The 20,112-nt window shown below is 39.3% G+C and overlaps 1 protein-coding gene across 3 annotated transcripts in view; it reads left to right on the plus strand.

Moving 5' to 3' along the window:
* Zcchc7 (zinc finger CCHC-type containing 7) overlaps nt 1-19,881 on the plus strand; it is a 190,953-nt gene extending 171,072 nt beyond the window's left edge. For all 3 annotated transcript variants that reach the window (XM_006986032.4, XM_016004643.3, XM_076564116.1), the window contains exons 7-9: nt 12,978-13,073; nt 16,171-16,288; nt 18,313-19,881. In XM_006986032.4, the coding sequence (XP_006986094.1) occupies nt 12,978-13,073; nt 16,171-16,288; nt 18,313-18,743 (645 nt within the window). In that variant the 3' untranslated portion in view covers nt 18,744-19,881. The remainder of the gene's footprint in view (nt 1-12,977; nt 13,074-16,170; nt 16,289-18,312) is intronic.
* Nucleotides 19,882-20,112: the final 231 nt, after the last annotated feature.

Genomic DNA, 20,112 nt, shown 5'->3' on the forward strand with positions numbered 1-20,112 from the left:
AACTGATTTTTTTTTTTTAAGTATTTCACTGACATGCCAGAACTAATCATTGAAAGCAGTTAGGGAATGCACTTCCAAAGAAGGTGAAACCTGGAATTGTCAATCTCAATAACTGAGATTAATTTTAAAATAAATATAATTTGCCCAATTACCAAAAAGCAATTTTCTAAAGCTCTTCCTATGAAGGAAAGTGGAAAAGCATGGACACTGTGCACTAGTAATGCATATTTTTTTTTCCTTTCATGTCTCTTCACGCCATCTACACATGTTTAATTTTTGAGTGAAGAATATAATAAAATAATTTAAATTTGGGTATAACTTATTTTTATTAAAGTAGTAATATTAGTGTTTTCTTACTTTGAAGGAAAATGAGGTGTCCATTCCTTCAGAGATTTTTCAGCATACTTGATTTGTAATATTTTAATTCAAAAGTAATTTAGCTTGGACAGGAAGTCAATATGGTCTGTTTTATACAGGCTTGTGCTTGCATAAACAGACTTGAGTTCTTCATGGTGGTGAAACATGGGAGGTGTGCCTCGCCTGTACCGTTGACGGGGACTTCTCAGTGTCTGTAACCACCTCGCCATTCGCTTTCATACTTCTGTTCATTTTTTAGATAGTAATACTGCTCGATAATAAATTTGATCTGAAGATCTACTATAGTTGTTGGTAACTTCTTTTTTCATTTGATTTTTAAAAGGTCTCTGTGCTTTTTGACCTGTCCCATAATGGCTAGAGGACTTACGTACTCACCAAATGAACTTCAAGTTTATTTCTGCTTAAAACTTGAAAGAAATCCTTGTGCTCATTCATTTTCTATACTGTTTTCCTGAGGATAACAGAAAGGTAGAAGGTTACATTCAGACATTTTATTATCCTTTTTTCTCCCTCCCCACTGTGTTCACTTGTTCTTACAAATGAATTATATTTAATCATTGTAGGAAAGAGTTGTTAATGATTAAATACATAGCAATTCAATTCCATTTCTAGGTGCTTATATTTTAATATATGGCACATTTTGATTTTTTTTCTTCTGTCTCCTTAGTAAAACACATATATGAATCATGTAACCCCAGAGAAAACTATTCTTTATTACTGGAAACTCTGCACTTTGAAAGAATGCCACTTTATAATGAAAGTGAATTTAAATAAACCCTTAAACTAAATTTTTTCAAACTTGTACTTGCCCACCATATACTATCTAATACCAGAAATTAGAGTTTTCACATCTGAAATGTTAAGCAATTTCTGTTTTGTCAGGTTACCTACACATCAGAACAGAGAAATAAAATGTATAATTTTAGCATATCTGAGTGGCCATTTTTCATATAATAGGTGATTTATGCCATTCCTTGAAAATACATTCCAAGTAACTGACTCTGTTATGTGCTTCTCTGGATATTTCAGTGCAACAATGAATGTAAATAAGGTATACAAACCAATGTTACTTGCATTAATTAATTAATTACAGTTAGGATGAGCATAGTCTTTAAAAAGAATGTGGGTCAGCCCTTTGAGTGACGAATCAGGAAAGTACCCTTGACCTCTCCACAAGCAGTGTCTCTGAAACAGCTGTGTTTTGTTATTACACTTGCTTCTGTAATAAACAAGTTAAACTGACTTTAAGGTTTCAAAAACACTTTTTTAAGTGACTAAAAATTTATGAATTACTGCTCAGATTGATCTGACTTCAAACTTGAAATTCATTGGTCATTTAACTCCATTACATATTAGAAAGTCAAAGGAATTATATATGAATTTATACATCTGTAAATATTTCTTCCAGATATTTGAGGATTGGCTCTTAAGTAATTTCAGTAATTTATATGAAGAAAAATGCTACAAAGTCATAAGGAATTGAACAATTAAAAGAAAGCTTGAAGTCTTATATTTATATGCTTGTATGTATGTAATCCAAATATACATACGTACATACATACATACATACATACATACCACATATATGGCATGTATATGATATTAAGTTATACCTTCACCTTAACTGACTGGTTTACCAATATATGAATGGATCCTTTTTCAGAAACAAGAATTATTTAATATGAGTGTTCAGAAATCTATACTATTGAAAATAACTCATACATATAAACACACACATCAATTACTCATAAGGCCACCAGATTGTTTTGTTTTTGTTTTGAGGTAGGCAGTTCCTCCTGCCTTAGCCTCTTACTGCTGGATTACAGGCATAAACTACTATGCCCAGCTTTATTTTCTTTACTTTAAAAAAAAAGTATGTATGTGTACACTATTTATATTATGCATGTACATGTGTACACACATAAATATAACTGAATCTACTAGATGTATTGTAAGTCCATCTTTATAATTTTGCAATCTCTCTGTGCTTATAAATACCCACTTGAGGTTTTTGTTTGTTTTCTTTTATGAGACTAGCCTGGGATGGCCTTGAACTACTGATCCTCTTGCTTCAGCCTCCAAAGAACTAGGATTACAGTCATGAACTATCATTCCCAGCTAAATACCTACGTCCTATGAATTTGCTTGTATACAGATATTTACAATTAGGAGAACTAAGTTTGGGGCTGTGTGCTAACTTCGTTTATAAAATAAAGTCTCCGTGTTTGTATGTCTTGGATCTCTGACATTTCCTTTGTTTTACAGTTGTACTATGTGTTTTTTAGGAAAGTATGCTATGAAATTTGGACAGAAGGGCAGGCATATCGATGAGTTAATGTTCTGTATCACAGTATAAGGAAAAGAATGCCAACTTAGGGCTGTGCTCTGGTTCCAAGTTTGATTCTTTGATGTAGTATGTACAGAGGTTGTGGTTAAAATGTCTAACTCAGAAGAGCCTCAGCTCTCTCTCTGAAGCCAGTGGTAGTGCCTGCCTCTCAGGACTTTATGAGTATGCAGTGAAGTAACTGCCGTACTTTACAGCTCTCCTCATAACATGTTAAACCAGGTAAGCTCCACACAGCAAGCCTGCGGCACCTCACCTTGAGATGGGCTCTGTTTCTAGCCCAGACTCAGACTGCTGCAGTGAGGAGCATGGACCAGCCTCCTGTTGGCCTCCTAACGTGTTTCCTTCTTACAGTTACTGGAGTTACAGTACTCACAAGCTGTTCTCCTCTGCTTACTATTTATACTTGTCTTACTTGTTTCGAAAAATGTAGGTGAGTAACTTCTTTTTTTCTTTTTTCCCAAGACAGGGTCTTGCTATGTAGCCCAGGCTGGCCTGGAATCGCTATATAGCCCAAGCTGGCCTGGAACTCGAGATCCTCCTGCCTCAGCCTCATGAGTGCTGAGATTACAGGCGTGCGCCACCACGCCCGGTTTAGGTGAGTAACTCTTAATTAAGTACAGCAAACAAATTATTTTCTTAACTTGATTTACCTGAAAATCAGCATAAAAAATTTAAGATTAGATCACAAAAGATTTAAGTTACTTCCTTTTTTATAAAGTACATATCATACATATAAATGCAATGCATGTTTAGCACTGGGTTTAATCCCCAGCATTAAAGAAAGCAGAGGTAAGAAAGGGAGAGAGGGAGGAAGATAAGTGATGTTATCACTTTGAGATCCATGGATTAAGCTACTATGTGCACAGTTTTTAACTGATAACTTCAATGTCCTGTGACTAGTTATTGTAAGCAAATTATATAAATCTTTCTAATGAGAATAATATGAAATAAACAGCTCACAGCAATTATAGTATCTTATACAAGAAAGAGAGGGATTGTTTTAATAAGATAGGAAGGAAAACCAAAAATATACCAGGGTTTTACACTTCAGGTAAAACTACTTGTGCCTGCACATGACCGATGCCACAAATGAGCCAGAGAGCATCACAAAGTGTGCGAGCTGGCTGAGCTCTGCAGTCTCCCAGCTGTGCTCTTGTGTGGTTCAGAACAACACACTGCCAAACTAGACACTTTGTCCATGTGTGTGGTAGGCATGTGCCCGCCAAAGAGCACTCCTAGTCCAGGTTCCTTATTTTAAGACAAGCAAGGACTAAGACAGAATGTCTTATAAAAACAAAAGACCAAAGCTGGGAAGATGACACAGTGCTTAAGGTCACTGGCTGGTCCAGAGGCCCTGGGTTTGATTCCCAGCACCCATGTGATGGTTCAGAGCTCTCTGTAACTCCAGTTCCAAGGGATCCATCACCCTCTTCTGGCTTCTGTGGGCATCAGGCATACACAGAGATAAGTGCAGGCAAAACACCCACACACTTAAAATAAAATATAAATTTTAAAAGTGTAACTTAAAAAAAAAAAAAAAGACTACCCTGGGGCAGGTCCTTGAAAGATGTGAGATTTTCTGCTTTTGTGACTGATGGCTAACAATATTCAGTAGAATAAGCAGGCTTGGGAGGAGAAGTCACATGGAGTTATAGTCAAAATGAAAAGCTTGGGATTTATTTGGGCTCCCACGTATTAACTAATAAATACAATAGAGCTATGGTTCTAATCTATAATTATCAGTGGCGGTTTATATAAGTATTTCATATGGTTGGAAGATATATATTTAACGTGATTTCCATGCCTTACACTCTACCACAGTAAACCTGTCGATAAAAATATCTGTGAATGCACACGTGTGTATTCTTTTCTGTCCCTTCCCTTATATCCTATCTCTACGCCCTCCTCAACCCTCCCCTACATCAAAGCTTGTGGTCCTTTCCATCTGTGTACTAAAAGGTTTCTTTGTAAAGCAGACCATTTGTCCGTCATTGTTTGGGGTCCAAACAGTGGTAAGACACCCTGTCACTGATCCCGTGGGCTATGAATGGCAGCTCCTCTCCGGACAATCGGCGGAGGGGCTGAGAAATATTCCTGAGAGGATTATTTAACCTTTCAATTTAGAGGGCACAAAGCCTAGCTGATTAATGAACTTTCTGATGGGTGCCGATAAGCGGATCTATTTCTTTATTTCCCCTAAAAGTGATTCCTTCTCCTATCCATATTACTATAATCTTAAACATAAATGTGGCAAATAGATTAAAAAACTGCACTAAAGAGTTTATCTGGCTGGCAAACTGAAGGAGCTAAATTAAAATTGGTAATGACAGCAGTGCCTCAGCCTCATATATGGTTTTTAAATGCACTGTGTATTTTGAAGAGACTTATTCTCCAGCTTGCCTGGTAATGACTGCTTTTGGTACAGTCTGGGGCTGGTTTCTGTTATCCCCACCTCATGCCCCCCCCCCCAAAAAAATGAGTTGTGTTATCTGGATGGCTGCAGACACATGCGCACCCCTTCCTCACTGCATGGGCAGACAAGGTCGATAGCATTACAAGGTATTTGTGGCAGTGCTTGTTTCAGCTTTCAGAGCTGCCAGTTTCCAGGCAGATTTGAATTACAAAAGAAGAAGCTGGCATGAAAATTGAAAGGTTTTATCGGCTGGTCTGAAGCCTCATAGCACATTGCTTATTTATGCAGTCCATTTGCACCAGGAAATATAAAAAGGAAATACATTTTTAAAATAAGGCCATAAAGACCCAGATATGTTTAAGATGGCAAATAAAATATAGATACCTATAATATCTTTCCAGGAAACGATTTTCACTTAATGTTGCACATTACTTCAGAAGAGCATTTATGTTGCCGTCATAAATGTGTGCGTCTGTGTCACTATGTAGGTAGTCTCTGGGGATTAAGAAGGAAGCCCTATGCTAACTTACTTTAAAATTAAAATAGACAGAGGGATAGCTCTGCAGTTGGAGAGCTACATTGGAAATATTTAAATAGGGTGGCAAATTAAACTTAAACTAACATTTTTGCATTCCATGTAAAATTAGCCATGGCCCAGTGAATAAATGCCGCTACCTTTAGAGAAAATTGGGATGCTCTTTAAGCCAGGAAGATTGGGCGCACTGGGGAGCACTGCTGGGCTCCTTACTGTCTTGCATATGCTCATTGTTCTCTGAGCTTTTCTTTCTGTTTTTGTTGTTGGGGTTTTTAGTGGAAGTGCATCATTCACAGAAAGGTTGGAAAGCGGTCAGTTTAATAGCTCCTTCTTACAAAGCTTTTAGGTATAGCCTATTGTTTTCTTAATGGTATAAATATGCAGCTCCACTACTAAAGTTTATGCCAGTAACTTACATATTCATCTTACTTTAACAGTTTTTTGCTTACTGAGAAACAATACACCCATGTAATGTCTTAAACTCTTGATTACATAAAACGAAGGCATAAATACATAAGCATTTGGTAGTGCAAGGCCTTGAATAACTACTGTTTTACCATTGGTCACTTGCAACCTTTCAGCCCATGGGTTTGTAAAACTCAAGTATATCCAAGAGTGCAGCAGGGAGGAAGGCAGATGTGTATTGGAAATATCAAGTCAATAAAGCAATGCTCTTACTTTGCTTCAATTCAAATGAACAGTGTTCAAGGATCCATTTTCCAATAAAGTAAATTCTTCTCAGCTAAACCAAGAGAGGTACAATTTTTTTGTAATTTTCATTTTTGCCAGTGTCTGGTACCAGTCTCATACTGTCCTGACCTCAACTAATTACTTCATGTAGGGTTTTTTTTTGTTTTTTTTTTTTTAGCAGAAACCATCAAAAGCATACATGCCTGCTGCATGCTAATGATGTGCTGTACATTTTTTTCATGAATTTTCATAAGGATTTTTCTACGTAGCATGTGTGGCTTAATGATGTAATCACCCGATAGACTAGAAAATGCTCCAAAGGAGACGTTCCGGTCTGTTGTGTACATAATACATGTTTCAAAAATCTGCCTAATTAAGGAATTACCCAATGAATTGGGAGTCTGTTGGATATATGACATAGTTTTAACACATTAAAAAAATATATGCATTACTATATATAGTACTTTCAATACTTTTTAAGGGTATCGAAAAATTAATAGTAATGTTTCCTGGGATGCAATAGTTATTTTTCTCAGTAAGAAAAAAATTAAAACTTTCATTTAAAAAAAAATTGCCTTAGCTGGGGCAAAGATTTTTCCCAATATCCTCAAAGAAAAGTAATACTGTAAATATTTACGAGGACATGGACCAAGAGAAGGCCTTGTCCAAAGCCATGATGGACACAGGCCTGGAATTGAGGTCACAGGTCTGCCACCAGAGACACCAGCAGCAGAAAATGTTAGCCTGCGTACTGCAGTATACAGGGTCTCAGATGGTGCTTCGTCACAAATTCAACCCTGGTTTCCAGGGGGTAAAAAAATCCCTGCCCAACTTTTAAAGTTCCCCTTCCATCCCTCTGTGCCCCGGTGATGACAGTGATGCTCGTCCTTGTCTGGATCCTGATGATCTAGCTACTGGGTCAGAGGAAAGGGCCCACACCTGTTGTTCCCTGCTTACTCGCTATAAACTAAATAAAACAGAGACGAGACCTCTGCTCATTACTGGGTAGCTAAAAAAAAGTCAGCATCACTACCAGGAAAGAAGTATATTTAAAATTCAAACTTTTTCTGCTCCAGTGTCAAAAAGATGCCAGAGGATCACTGCAGCTAATGGACTTTGAATGAGTGTCCCTTTGGATGGGATAACATTTTATTGAGAAAGCCTATTTCATTTTGGGGTTAGGTTTTTAAAATATCAGTATTAAGGAAGGGGTTGTAATATTAGTTTGTTGAAGGAATAAAATTATTTATAAATAGTTGGGATGAATAAGGTTGTTCTCAAATGTGAAAATTACATCAATTTAAGAGATACACATGCAAATATTTAGAAACATATTTAGAAAGATTTGAGCTAATCTTGACTTTCCTCAGTGTTGTATTCCAATTATACATATATTTACCCCAGCCATTTAATATGCTTTTTAAAATGTGTTCATATGAAAACTGTCTTGATAAATAAAAACATATGGTCTTGTCTTTGAGCATATGTATGATTATAAAAATAAATCCATTTTTTTCAGTCACAAGAGTAGAAAATTCCCTTTAATTAGTAAAATTGATTGCATATCCTGTATAGTAATGAGCTTCAACTAGATGTAAGCTCTCATTGGATCAAAGTCAGTTTAGATAAGGGCAGCCCAAGGTCACAGAGGGAGATGCCCAGCAGGTTTATTTGCATAAAAAATTACTGTTAGAAATAGGACACTGAGGCAGCTCTAGCATTTTGATCTCTTGGCCTTTGTCATGGAGATTCTTAGTAGTGAAGGGAGTAAGGCCAGTGTCCCAGATAATGATTAACTGTTTTAATGGCATTCATTCATTCATTCCACACTAACTATTCATGCAGAAAAAAGGGTTATGTAAAGTGACATTAGAAGAAAATCATTTGTAATCGGTGCATCAGGCTGCACTTGGAGGAGACATTAGGAGTGAATCCATGGCGTGGTCGGCTTATGCTTTATCTTCTGATATTTACTGAGTTTACTGGTGCATGAAAAGCTTTCAGCAAGAATAGCAGATGGGATGGACCTTTCATAGGTAATGCTATCTACCAGGTTATTACTTCTATATATTGATAGTAAAGTAATCTCCAAGATATCACCCTACAAATATAGATTATTTAAATGTCTGTAACCAAAAAAAAAAAAAAGCCTGCTTTCATAAATAGTTTATTTGATATCCATTGGGTCAAAGTCTTTAGAAACATTTTTTTTTTACTTTCAGAAAGGCTTAACAAAACTATGTTCACTCCTTCACGTAACTCTTTGTCAGTAGTACATGCCCAAATGACAGAAGCCTGAATCTAGAGCTAATCAGCTGACATGCTCCACTTTAAATTGGACCTTTACTATTAATTTAAAATAAAGAAATGCACCAGGACTGGTGATGTACACCACTTTACACCTTTAATCCCAGCACTCAGAAGGCAGAGGCAGGCAGATCTCTATGAGGCTAGCCTGGTCTACATAGTGAGTTTCAGGACAGCTATGGCTAAATCCATATGGGGAGCAGAGGGGAGGACATGTTCTAAGGCCTAAGTATTGAGTCAAAATTTTATATTTCCAACTCTTGAAATAGCTTAAAGATTTTTTTATTTAATCTTAGTATAAAGACTTGTCCAGTGGAAGTCATTATTGAGTTTTCACTACTGTATTCTAATACAGAAGTGTGCTCTAATTAGGTAAGATCTAGGCTGATTTTATTCCTATTAAGTCCTAGTACATGCTAGTTATTAAAATTAGAGCATGTCGATAGTGTTTGTCAAGTCATTTACTAATTAATTATTGTGAAACAGTGTAGAATTTCATAACAATATAAATACTGCTGCTATTTTTATTAGTAATAATGGAAGTTTTTAACTAGTGACATTATTCAGTTGAATGAACATCAAATGTTTTGCTCCATCCAGAGGCATAAATGAACATTGAGGCTGTATTTGATATTATTCTCTAAATAAAATAGCAATTGTCAATATGAAACATGCTTTAAAATCTTGATTAAGAAGTATGTCTTTATTTCTGGTACTGGAAGGCTGAGTTCCTCTTCTCTGTACATCACTGATTTCCTCCTGGTTTTCCAGGTTTGTACCATATTGTCAACATGAAGTATACCAAGGAAACTATATTATTAATTATCCAAGCTTTTTAGCACATCATGGCATAATTTTATAGGTTTGCCCTTGGAGTTATAAAAATTAATAGTTTCCCAAAGTATCTAATTTTTATTAACAATACCTAAAATTCATAAGATTTTTCTGAGTCATGTGCTCTACATATGTATTAACTCATCATTCATTCATTTGTTACGTTTACCGAACTTGCACCATATGCCTAACCCTCTTCTAGGAGGTGAAATCCAACAGGGAGCAACTTTCTCCTTGCCTGGTGGATAGGGTTGGATTGAATAGACAAATAAACTATTTAGTATGTAAGATGTGACATATTTTGAGGGGAGTAATTTTTTGTTTTGTTTTTCAAAGGAAAGGGGTATAGGGAGCATCACTTGGAGGCCTTACCAGGATAATGACTACCTTGTAGCTGGTCTGGAACAATGGTGCTAAACTCTGGATGGAAGGAAGTTTGTATAGAGTGTTCAGAGAACACTGAAGAGGCCAGTGAGGTGATGAGACACACCGAGGCATGCAGCGAGGTTACAGGGAGGGAAAATGTGACCCACTGTAAGATTCTTGGTCTTTACTGAGTGAGAAGAGAAATTTTTACAGTTTAGATTGAGAAGTGGCATGTTCTGAGTCACAAACCAGAAAGATGACCTTGTATTGAAAATAGGCTACAGAGACAGGGCCTTCAAGACCATTTATGATTCTCTATTAATCATCCCACGATTGTACAGGTGGAGTAAGAAACGGATACACCCTGTAAAGCCCATCTACCTTAGTGATAGGATGTATTATATATCTACAGAAACAAGAGAGCCACTTGTCAGCAGAGATGTACCTTTTAAGAGAGCATTTCTTATTCTGGAGGTTGGTTGTTCCATTTATCATCAGCTACACACCCTGCTAAGTTGCCAGCTGGTTGCTGAGTACCTACCTACCTACTATTAGCATCCAGTCCTTTGCTGGCTTTCCATGCCATTTAAAATACAGACAGAGCATTTCCACCTTTGGTTTTAGATGACCCCTCCTCACCTTCTAGAACCTCCTCTTCCATACCTACTCTACTTCAAGGTACAGGGTGTTTTTGTTTGTTTGTTTTTTGTTTATGTTTTTGTTTAATCCTCTAAGATGGCAGGCTTGTCCTTGCCTTGGAACTTTGCCAAGAATAGAGTCAGTCAGCACATTCAGATGATTGATTTTTTTCCAAATTGGGGTCCCCGCCAGCAAATCGGTCTAAGTCATCAGCAGTGACTCATTCACTGTCTTAATCCATACTACTTATCACTGTCTAATATTTAATACCAGACCTTAGGATGATATCTGACATGGATTCTGCAGTTAATATTTGTAATGAATTGATGAAAATCTATGATACTTACGCCATGTGCTCAGGACTCTGACAGACGTGACTGACGGAGCCATTCTTGGACTTGGGTTGTATTCTACTTGCTCCCTTCCCTTCCATTCACATTCAGCTTTCTTTCACTGTTTGTACTTAGGACAAAGCCATTACAATCTCTCTTCTGCCCCATCCACTCAAATGAAATTGCTTTCAACAGTTTCTAGTTACCTACAATTTCCTGACTGCTAAGTCCGATGTATTTCATAGGCTTCATCTTGGGTCATAACATGTCATTAACTTTTTTCTTCTTCTTTCTGGTTTTTTGAGATGGGCCTCATATAGCCTGGAGCTTGCTGTGTAACTGAAGCTGGCCTTGAATTCCTGATCTTCCTGCCTTTACCTCCTGAGTACTGGGATTACAGGTGTGTGCCACCATGCCCAAACCATGAATAGCTTTTAATAATGTCTTCCTTTAAAAAAAATTACCATATCTCTTTGGGTTTTGTTTTCTCTCTGTATAATCACAGCTACAGTTTTATTTCATATCAAAACAACAGCCATTTTTTTTTGAGATAAGGAAAAATATTGCTGTGTAATAATTTACTAACTTCCTGGTGCTCTATTACCTAAAAGAAAAATCTAAACCACTGCAGTGACACTTGCCTGCCTATGTACATCCCTGTTAAAATCTATTTAATAGTTTTTAGAATAGTTGTGTTTTTCTTATATGCTAACTGGTAAGAGCTGAGGCTATAAATTCCATTTTGTATACCATGATCATCTTCAGCAGAAAAGACTGTTGAGGTTTTGTTTTCCTCAAATTTGATGATGACTTGTTAGTGTGATTGGATTAGTAGCAGTTAGGAACTTAGTAAGGCGCCCTCTCGGTGTCTGAGGGGTAGGCCTTTGGCTCTGACCTAAAGAATGGTTTAATTCATTAATAGAGTCAGAATTTGAATAGACTATTGGGAGGTTGGTGGGGCTGTTTGCATATTTAGAGAAAATCAGCTAAGGTTAGAAGGGGTGTGTGTGTCCTTGGAGGTTTTGTCTTGCATCTTCCTGGCATCTTCCATTACTGTTGTGCTTCCTGTCTGCCATGCTGTGAGTTGCTCCCCACACCTCCCTACAATGACACAGCTGACCTCCCTTGTCTGTCAGTCGCTTGATCACAGCACTGAAGAGGAACTAGCAACCCAGCTTCCCTTTCTAAGACATAAGAGCTAAAGTAAAGTTTTTAAAGAGTTTATTACCTATACACTATTTTTCTATATCAAAAACTTCCCCTACCCCTGCAACCCAAACCACCTGATTGCAACATCAGGTAAAAATGACAGTAGGCAGACTAGCACTCTTTGTTATAGAAGTCCAATCAGTATGAGAAATAAATTACCAAAGTGCCCATCTGTACCTCTTCAAGCTTGCAGAAGGGGAGCAAATAAGATTCCATTTTCCTCCCCTTGGTGAAATCCATCACCTTCTAGGGGTTTGCTCTGTCCTTCTTTCTGCATCTCAACTAGCCTACGTGATCAAGTTGTTCCCATTTAAAACTCCACCAACTAATTCTTCCTCCTAAATACTCCCCCTTTTATCCTATCCTTTCTTGCTCATGTGTCTCAAAATAATAATATACACTTTCTCCCTTTATTCAGTTTATATTCAATTTCTTAACATTTCTTATTGTGAAATACAGTGTACATGCTGAAAATGCAGAAAACACATGTAGAATTTAATAAATTAGCCGTGTAACACACTTTTTTCTCCCTGCTTCCCTTCACTCTTGCCTTACTCTCCGCCCTCCCAGGTTCTCACGTAAGACTCCTGTGGATGGCTGACTTGTGATGGTAGTGTCTCTGTCCTGATGTTGCTAGGCTTCTGTTGTGTAGGTCAGTGTAGGTCAGACCTTCCTTGAAACTTCTTTAAGGCCTGGGCTTCTGTCCTCCTGGGTCTCCTTAGCCTTGAAGCCTCCCTTCTCTGTTGCTTTCATGAGCCTCTGTCGACCCCTTACATGTTTTTATTTCCTAGGCTCCAACATGAGCCCACTAAACTCTAAAAAGTAGGATCACTAAAGGTTCTCTGACCTAAGAGCTCTTTTAGAAAAGTTGAGGTTTGGGCTTTTTCCCTAACGTGTATTAAACTCTCACAAATATTTATGTTGCAGACCAAACCTGGACCACCAAAAAAACCAAAGACCCCTTCTGGACAATCAGCATTAGTGTATTGCTACAACTGTGCACAGAAAGGCCATTATGGACATGTAAGTTTGAATGGCATTTGGACATAAGGCATATTGTCAAGGAGTGGTTGCTGAAAAATGAGCTCAAAATGAATAAAACTCGGAACATTTACTGTTTATAAGCTAACCTTCAGTGGTAAGACTTGATGTATTTTTCACTAATTTACTCCTCCCATTTCTACCAAGAATAACTGTCGAAGCGTATTCCTGTAGTTCTTTTAAATATACTAAAAACAAATTTAGCTCACAAAGTTAGTCTGACCAAGAGTTCTCCCACCTTATATGGACTGTTACTAAACTGTTGATGGGGTTTTCGGCTTAGTTCTTCAGCTTTCCCTAATAGCGCATTCACTTAAGTCTTTGTCCTGCCACCGCTGACACTCAGTAGTAGAAAGACAGGTTACAGCATTGACTCCCACACCTACTCCCCAGTGCCTAAATTCCCTCCTGGCCTATACTGTGCCAGTCCAAACGAAAACGACAAACTGTGTGGTTCAGGTATGAGAGCAGAAGAAGCTGCCTACTGGAAGGTGTGAGTGTCCTCTAGCCAGTTGCCCCATTAAACATGAAACAGTAGCAGCTCATCCCGGAGCTAAGACCCAGTAGGAATAGGCTTCACACCCATACATTGTGGAAACCATGAAGTCAAAGAGGAAAAACAGTGGCACAGGAAGTAGAAACCCGTGTGCAGGGATTCCCATTCCCCACATAGGCTCCTGACAGCCTAGAACCCAAGGTAAGTAAGTCAGCCAGGTCCTGTGTCGGGAGGAAGAAAACCTGCAAAGACTCAGGACTCCTCCAAGGAGAGGTTGAGAGACAAGAAGTAGAGCGGGTAGTATTGCAGACTACTATTGGGCACCTTTCTAGTCCAGACCTTGGGAGTACCACAAATTCCAAGTGACAGAAGGGCTAGGAGAAGAAAATGTGCTATGCAGAGCCTGTGAACAGTTGAGTTTATCTTCCATGTTCAGGAACCAGGGTGGGTGATAGGTAGAATATGAAACTGGGATGAAGCTTAGATGCTCAGCGTCTTTTTTACTCTGTTCATGATAACCAGATGATTTATCTACTCTTTTTTTACCCCTCTGGCATTCAATCTTTATCTCCAAAGCAAAAAAGTTGTACAGCACTGATACTCAGATGCTGTTTCTACTGTGATCAAACCCACTGATAGGTAGCAGGATCCTACATATACTTAACTTCGCTTCTGTAGAATTCAGATTGAAAACCTAACTAGAGAAGATTCTTTTAGGGAATTACCATCCTTAGATCTTCTCTTGCCCTGTGCACACCAGCTTTTAGGAAACAGACTCATGTTAGGCATCCACTGCCACACACTTTACACAAGTGTTTAATTTATCTCTTGCTTATCTCTTTAAAGCTAAAGAGTATACTTTTAGCATTTATGTTTGATCAATTAAAGAAAAACAGTTCTAGTTGGATGCTTCCTGTTTACTAGTCACTGCTGCTAATGTAGATGGGAATATCAAGAGCATTTGGAATTTATCCCTAAATCTAGACTGAGACAAATTTCAATTTACAATAAAACAAATTTGGCGGCCATAGTTGAAGGAACTCTAGATTATCCAGCACTAATGAAGAAGATCATTGGTGTGGCTAATCCAGAACAGAAGATCAATTATATAGCCAGCTATCAATTATCTGTGTTAATGGAGGAGACCAGTGATGTGGATAATCAAAATATAATTTACATGTCGCTTTGGAAAACATTTGTGATACGATATAGCTCTGTGTAGTTACATCCCTCTAGACAGAACAATGTCCAAAGAGCAGGCTACCCCAGTGGTGAAAGATGTCCAAGCCCCTCCCTGTCAGTTTCAGAGATTCAGCCCTCAGATGGTGTTATTGAATCACTTTGCATTGCCCTTCCCTAATTCCATTCATTCTAGCTAGAGAGGCAGGGACAGCAGTAGGCTCTAAGAAAAAGAGGCTGTTCCAGGAGGATGTGAAAAGGTGAGGGGCCTGGGAGAAATAAAATGGTATGTTGGCATGGGTACTGACTCAGTGTCTCAAGATTACTAGGACTTCAGTGTAACCGTAAGCTGATTAATTTATTGATTTATATGGTGAGTCAGCTAAATTCTGTGTGGGTATTTCATATACTGTTGAAGGCATTCTGATTTTCTTGAATACTTAGCTAAGAAATGCTGGCATTTGTAAACAAACTTCAGGAAAGATGATAGAAGCAGACAGGGAAGAAAGTCCCAAAGCCCAGCCTTTCTGAAAGAGAGCTGTTCCACTTCTCATGCTGCGTCCATTGGCGTCACCGAGTATACAGAGGAGTAGTTAAAGCTCAGATAGGGATGCGGCGGTAGACATGGGAAACCAGTCATAGGAGAAACGAGTGAAAAGATGATCTCCACTCGGTTGAGGGAGCAAAGGAAAGAGGCTTCTCAGAATTACCCAGGAACATTTTCCAAGTAGATACAGCCCACCACCCGCCTCACATCAGACCCCTTAGCCCAGGGACAAGGGGACAGTGGGAGGCAGTAGAGGGGAGGGGCAGGAGGAAGAGGGAACGGGGCAGAGGGAGAGGGAGCAAAGAATATGCTCAGGATATGACATGCACCCATAAGACATGGTTAGGGAAAAAGATTCACTGCCCTAGTAACTAGTGAGTGTTGAGTTCATTCAGATAAACTGGCCAATGTGTCTAGAGAAAGAACAAAGAGCTAACAGATTACAGCCACAGCTTGAGGCTAGGAAGAAGAAGAGGAAGGATGGGAAGGCTGCTGGAGGAAACAGACAAGGAAGGACAGATAATTCACATAATGCCAGTGAGCTCCAGAGGACAAGACAAATGGAGTTAGCACCCACCCCTCAGTGCTGTTCACTCACACTGGGGAAGGAGCTTAGCAGAGAGGACAAAAAAGAAAAGAGTTCCTTAGCCAAGAAGGGGAGAAACCCAGGCCTGAAGGAAGAGCATAGATGCGCAGTAGGGCTCCTGGGCTGGGTGGTCCAAAAGACTACTCTGGCAGCCATTGTAGTGGTGCTAGTGATGTGGGACTCAGCTCTAATCAGTGGAGCCCAGAAGCTCGTGGAAAGGTGTGTTGAGCATTGCAACCTTGTGATGTCATTCTTTCAAATACAATTGTAGGAATGTACAGAAAGACGAATGTTTAACCAGACGTTTCCAACATCTCCCTTCATCTACTACTATGATGACAAATACGAGATCCAGCAGAGAGATCGGAGAATAAAGCGGAAAGTGAAAGGTTCGTCGTTAAACTTCTGGTTCGCTCAACTTCGCATGGCTCCCAAATTTATACTTTTTGATATACTGTCTTTGCCTATTTGGGAGGTCATTGGTTAGCACCAAAAACATTTTTAAATTATAAAAACTAAAACTTTCTTTAGCTCCAGAAACCAGACTCTACTTCAAAAATCCTATGTTGTAATCTAGTCACAATATTTTTCTCAGAGCATTTCAGAAAATTCCTAGGAATATTTTACCTGACTATGCAAAGAGTTAAAGATTCCTTTGGAATTTTTCTACTTGACGAATAATTATTTCCCCTTTCTATGTCTAACATTTTTCATGGAACAAAAGGGTTTCTGGGGACTTCTGGGGTTTCCCCTGCATTGTGGCAGGGTTCCAGGCCCACAGCCACCTCTGTGCTTCACCTCAGTGGTTAAGAGCACTGGCTACTCTTCCAGAGGACCTGAGTCGGAGTCCCAACACCCACACGGTGACTCACAACTGTCTGTGACTTCAGCTCCAGGAGATCTGACACCTGTGGCCCCCACAGGCACCTGCCCTCATGTGCACAGGTCCACATGCAGACACGCACACCTACACAGAATTAACCTAGAGTAATAAAGAAGTAACATTTTAAATCTGGTTTCAATTCATTTTCTCTGCCTTTGTTCTTCCTTGCTGTGGGCAAAATGCATTCTCAAGTTACTTTCCTGTTATGTGATAAAACAGTTGTGTGTTTTTCAAGCTGAATTCTTTTCTGACTCAGCATTTTTAACTTTTCCCCTTTTGGCTTTAGACTCTCCTGAGTTCAGTCCTTTTCAAAACGAGCTACTTCCCACCTGCATGGCTTATACACTCACTATGAAATTGGTGTCACCTGTACAGAAATGACAGCCTGTTAAGAGAGGCACTCGGTCACTAAACCAGAAAGAGGACCCAAAAAGGCATGACAGTGTCAGCTCTGAATTCAAGGATGTGGGACTGGACATATTTTCTTTATGATTTATGGGATTTTTTTTCAGGTTTTCTACAATGAGCATTTACAAATTATATTCTGAAAAATCATTTTTTTTTTCTTTTTAGTTAGCTTTGACAACTCAAATATATAGTCGTTTTGAGGCTCGCTGTGATCGTGGGAACTTCTTGTTTTATGCTTCAACTTTTTTTTTTAATATTTATTTTAACTTCTTTTTTTTCTTATTTCTTTTATGTGTATTAGTGAGACGGTGTCAGATCCCCCAGAACTGAGATTACAGACAGTTTGAGCTGCCATGTGGGTGCTGGGAATTGAACCTGGGTCCTCTGGAAGAGCAGCCGATGCTCTTAACCACTAAGCTATCTCTCCAGCCCTGTGCTTCAACTTTTAAGCTGGACATTTTTACTGACCACTTCTGTAATGGTCCAAGGTTCGGTTATTTTTCACACTTCATTTTAGCCTCAGCTACCACTCTGCTGTTCGGTTATTTTTCACACTTCATTTTAGCCTCAGCTACCACTCTGCTGTCACAAGCATTGTCAAGTCCTAACAAGGTGCAGCGTCGTTTGGCGCTTTGAGCTCCAAGGTGTGTGTGCTCACAGGTGCACGTGCACCAGATCCCCCCACCCAGCAGCCTTTGCTCTGCAGGAATAATGTCGTGGGCGGTGTGGCACCCACTCACAGTGGGGTGGCCAGGCTTGTCCTCAGGGGGTAATGTCACATGAGACCGTCCAAAGGCTGTTCTCTAAATCTTGCTTCACCCTATCCTCTCAGGCTGCCCCTTCATCACTGGAGGAATTAGAAGCAGTCAGACGTGGCTTTTAACCCCCGGGCTGAGATACTGACCGAGCCCCCTGCTCTAGTCTTCTTTGTTTAACCTTATAAACGTGTGTCCACTAGATTAAAGAACATACATGCTGAAGGGCTGGAGAGTATTTCCCCATTTTAGCAGTAGAATTGTAAGGGCTCTTAAGAACGCCGCATTGGTCACATTTCTAAATGTCTTCGAAGAGTACAAGAGCTCTGCGTGGACTAAAGAGGCAAAATACTTTTATGTCTTCCAGAAATCCAGAAAAATGGAGATTTTCCAAGGCAGTTCAAAAGACCACACATGGAAGGGTCAGATAAGAGGGGCCACCATGATATGAGAAAAAGCCATTCCTCGAGGAAAAGCAGCAGGTGGCCTCGAGAAAATCAAGAAACCCGCAAGGAAATGACCAGGAACAGAGAAGGTGAGAAGCGCAGGTGGGCTCACCAGCGTGGTGATGTGGATGAAGACTTCCCTAGGGGCTCGAAAGCTCACTCCTCGGGCAGTGGTGCAAACCCAAAGCCATCCAGGTCCCGTCACCATTCATCCCACTACTACAGGCTGAGAGAAGAGCGGCTTCTCAGAGAGAGCAAGCGCAGCAAGCCCAAGAAGAGGAAACACGCGGAAGAAGACAGCAGTGATCATTTATTTCTCATTAAGCAAAGGAAGAAAAAAACGAAGCTGTGAGGTGGTTCTGACCTGGTTTTCCTCTTAGACCATTGTGGCAGCGTTCTATTATCTGTTAAATAAAGGGAGGCTTTGGGTTTTGATTGCTTAATTTCGGCCATATCTAGAGTTGCTGTGCGGAGGGCACAGAGAACTCCGTTCTATGTTCACAGGCTGTTTATTAGGAGGGCAAACTTGAGTTTCAGCTCCTATAGCAATTTTACTTGAGGTAGGAAAACTGTCTTTTTAAGAAAACCTTTTTTAAATGCTTTGAAAATTACAAGCTCTTCAGATATAATTCATCTACAATGTTTGAGGACTTAAAAGCGCATTAGAAGAGAGATTATTACTAATAAAAAAATCAACACCTTTTTAGCATTCTTTTTTTTTTTTTAAAACACTGGAAAATCAATGAAAATCCAAATCCAGCTTAGTTTGCTTCAGAAGCTGTTGGAATCTTTCTCTGGACAGAACATCAAAGGCCGGCTGTGAAAATGAAAATGTCACTATTGAAACCTGGAGGAGACAGAGGAGAGGTAATAACAGAATTCCTGTACAGGATCTGCAGTGTGGGTGTGCAAGACAGATTCCTGAGACACAGAAGAGGCATCCTCAGACTTTAGCATAATCACAGTGGGACTGTTTCTACCATATCAATGCTATAGTTCAAGAAATCGAGATAAATATTACCCAACTTAATTTGTTTTCATGGATCTTTTTAAATACCACAAAACTATTCAGAATCTTTTATACTCGTGAGCCTTTTTTACTCGTGAAAGCCTAATCTAGAATAAGAAGAAGAAAATGCCTGAAACAGGGAGTAAATGTGTTTGCTGTTACAAGTCACTCTAGTCTAAATTCCACCCTAATCCGGAATCAGAAGGGCCTTTGTCTAGAGCTGGAGAGATGGCTCAGCAGTTCAAAGTACATATTGCTCTTCCAAAAGACCAGATTTGGTTCCCAGCCCAGGTTAGGCAGCTCCAGGGGACCCAGCACCTCTGGCCTCCATCGGCACTCAAGTGCCCAATACCCACACACAGAAATGCACATGTGCACATAATTTAATAATTATAAGTTTTGTAAAATGTCCTTGTCCAAACACAAGCTCTCTGACAGAATGAACTGTTATGAGATCAATAAAATATGACAATTTTTGTAATGTTGATTCTAAAATTTTTATCTTACTCTTGGTTAAGTATGCAACTGTTGTGTCTATAGTTAGAGAGCAGCTGTTGCCTTTGGAGAGAACTCTCTGTTCCCAATGAACCTTAGTGTAAATTGTCCACACTCGCCCTGGTGCTGTGCTGCTTCCAGCTGAGGTGATCAGGTTTGACGCAGGACTGTATAGAATGACATTAGTTGAAGGAGTTTGGGCCAGAGGTAAGAAACT

Source organism: Peromyscus maniculatus, chromosome 2 (assembly GCF_049852395.1).
Source record: "Peromyscus maniculatus bairdii isolate BWxNUB_F1_BW_parent chromosome 2, HU_Pman_BW_mat_3.1, whole genome shotgun sequence".
NCBI classification, from domain to species: domain Eukaryota; kingdom Metazoa; phylum Chordata; class Mammalia; order Rodentia; family Cricetidae; genus Peromyscus; species Peromyscus maniculatus.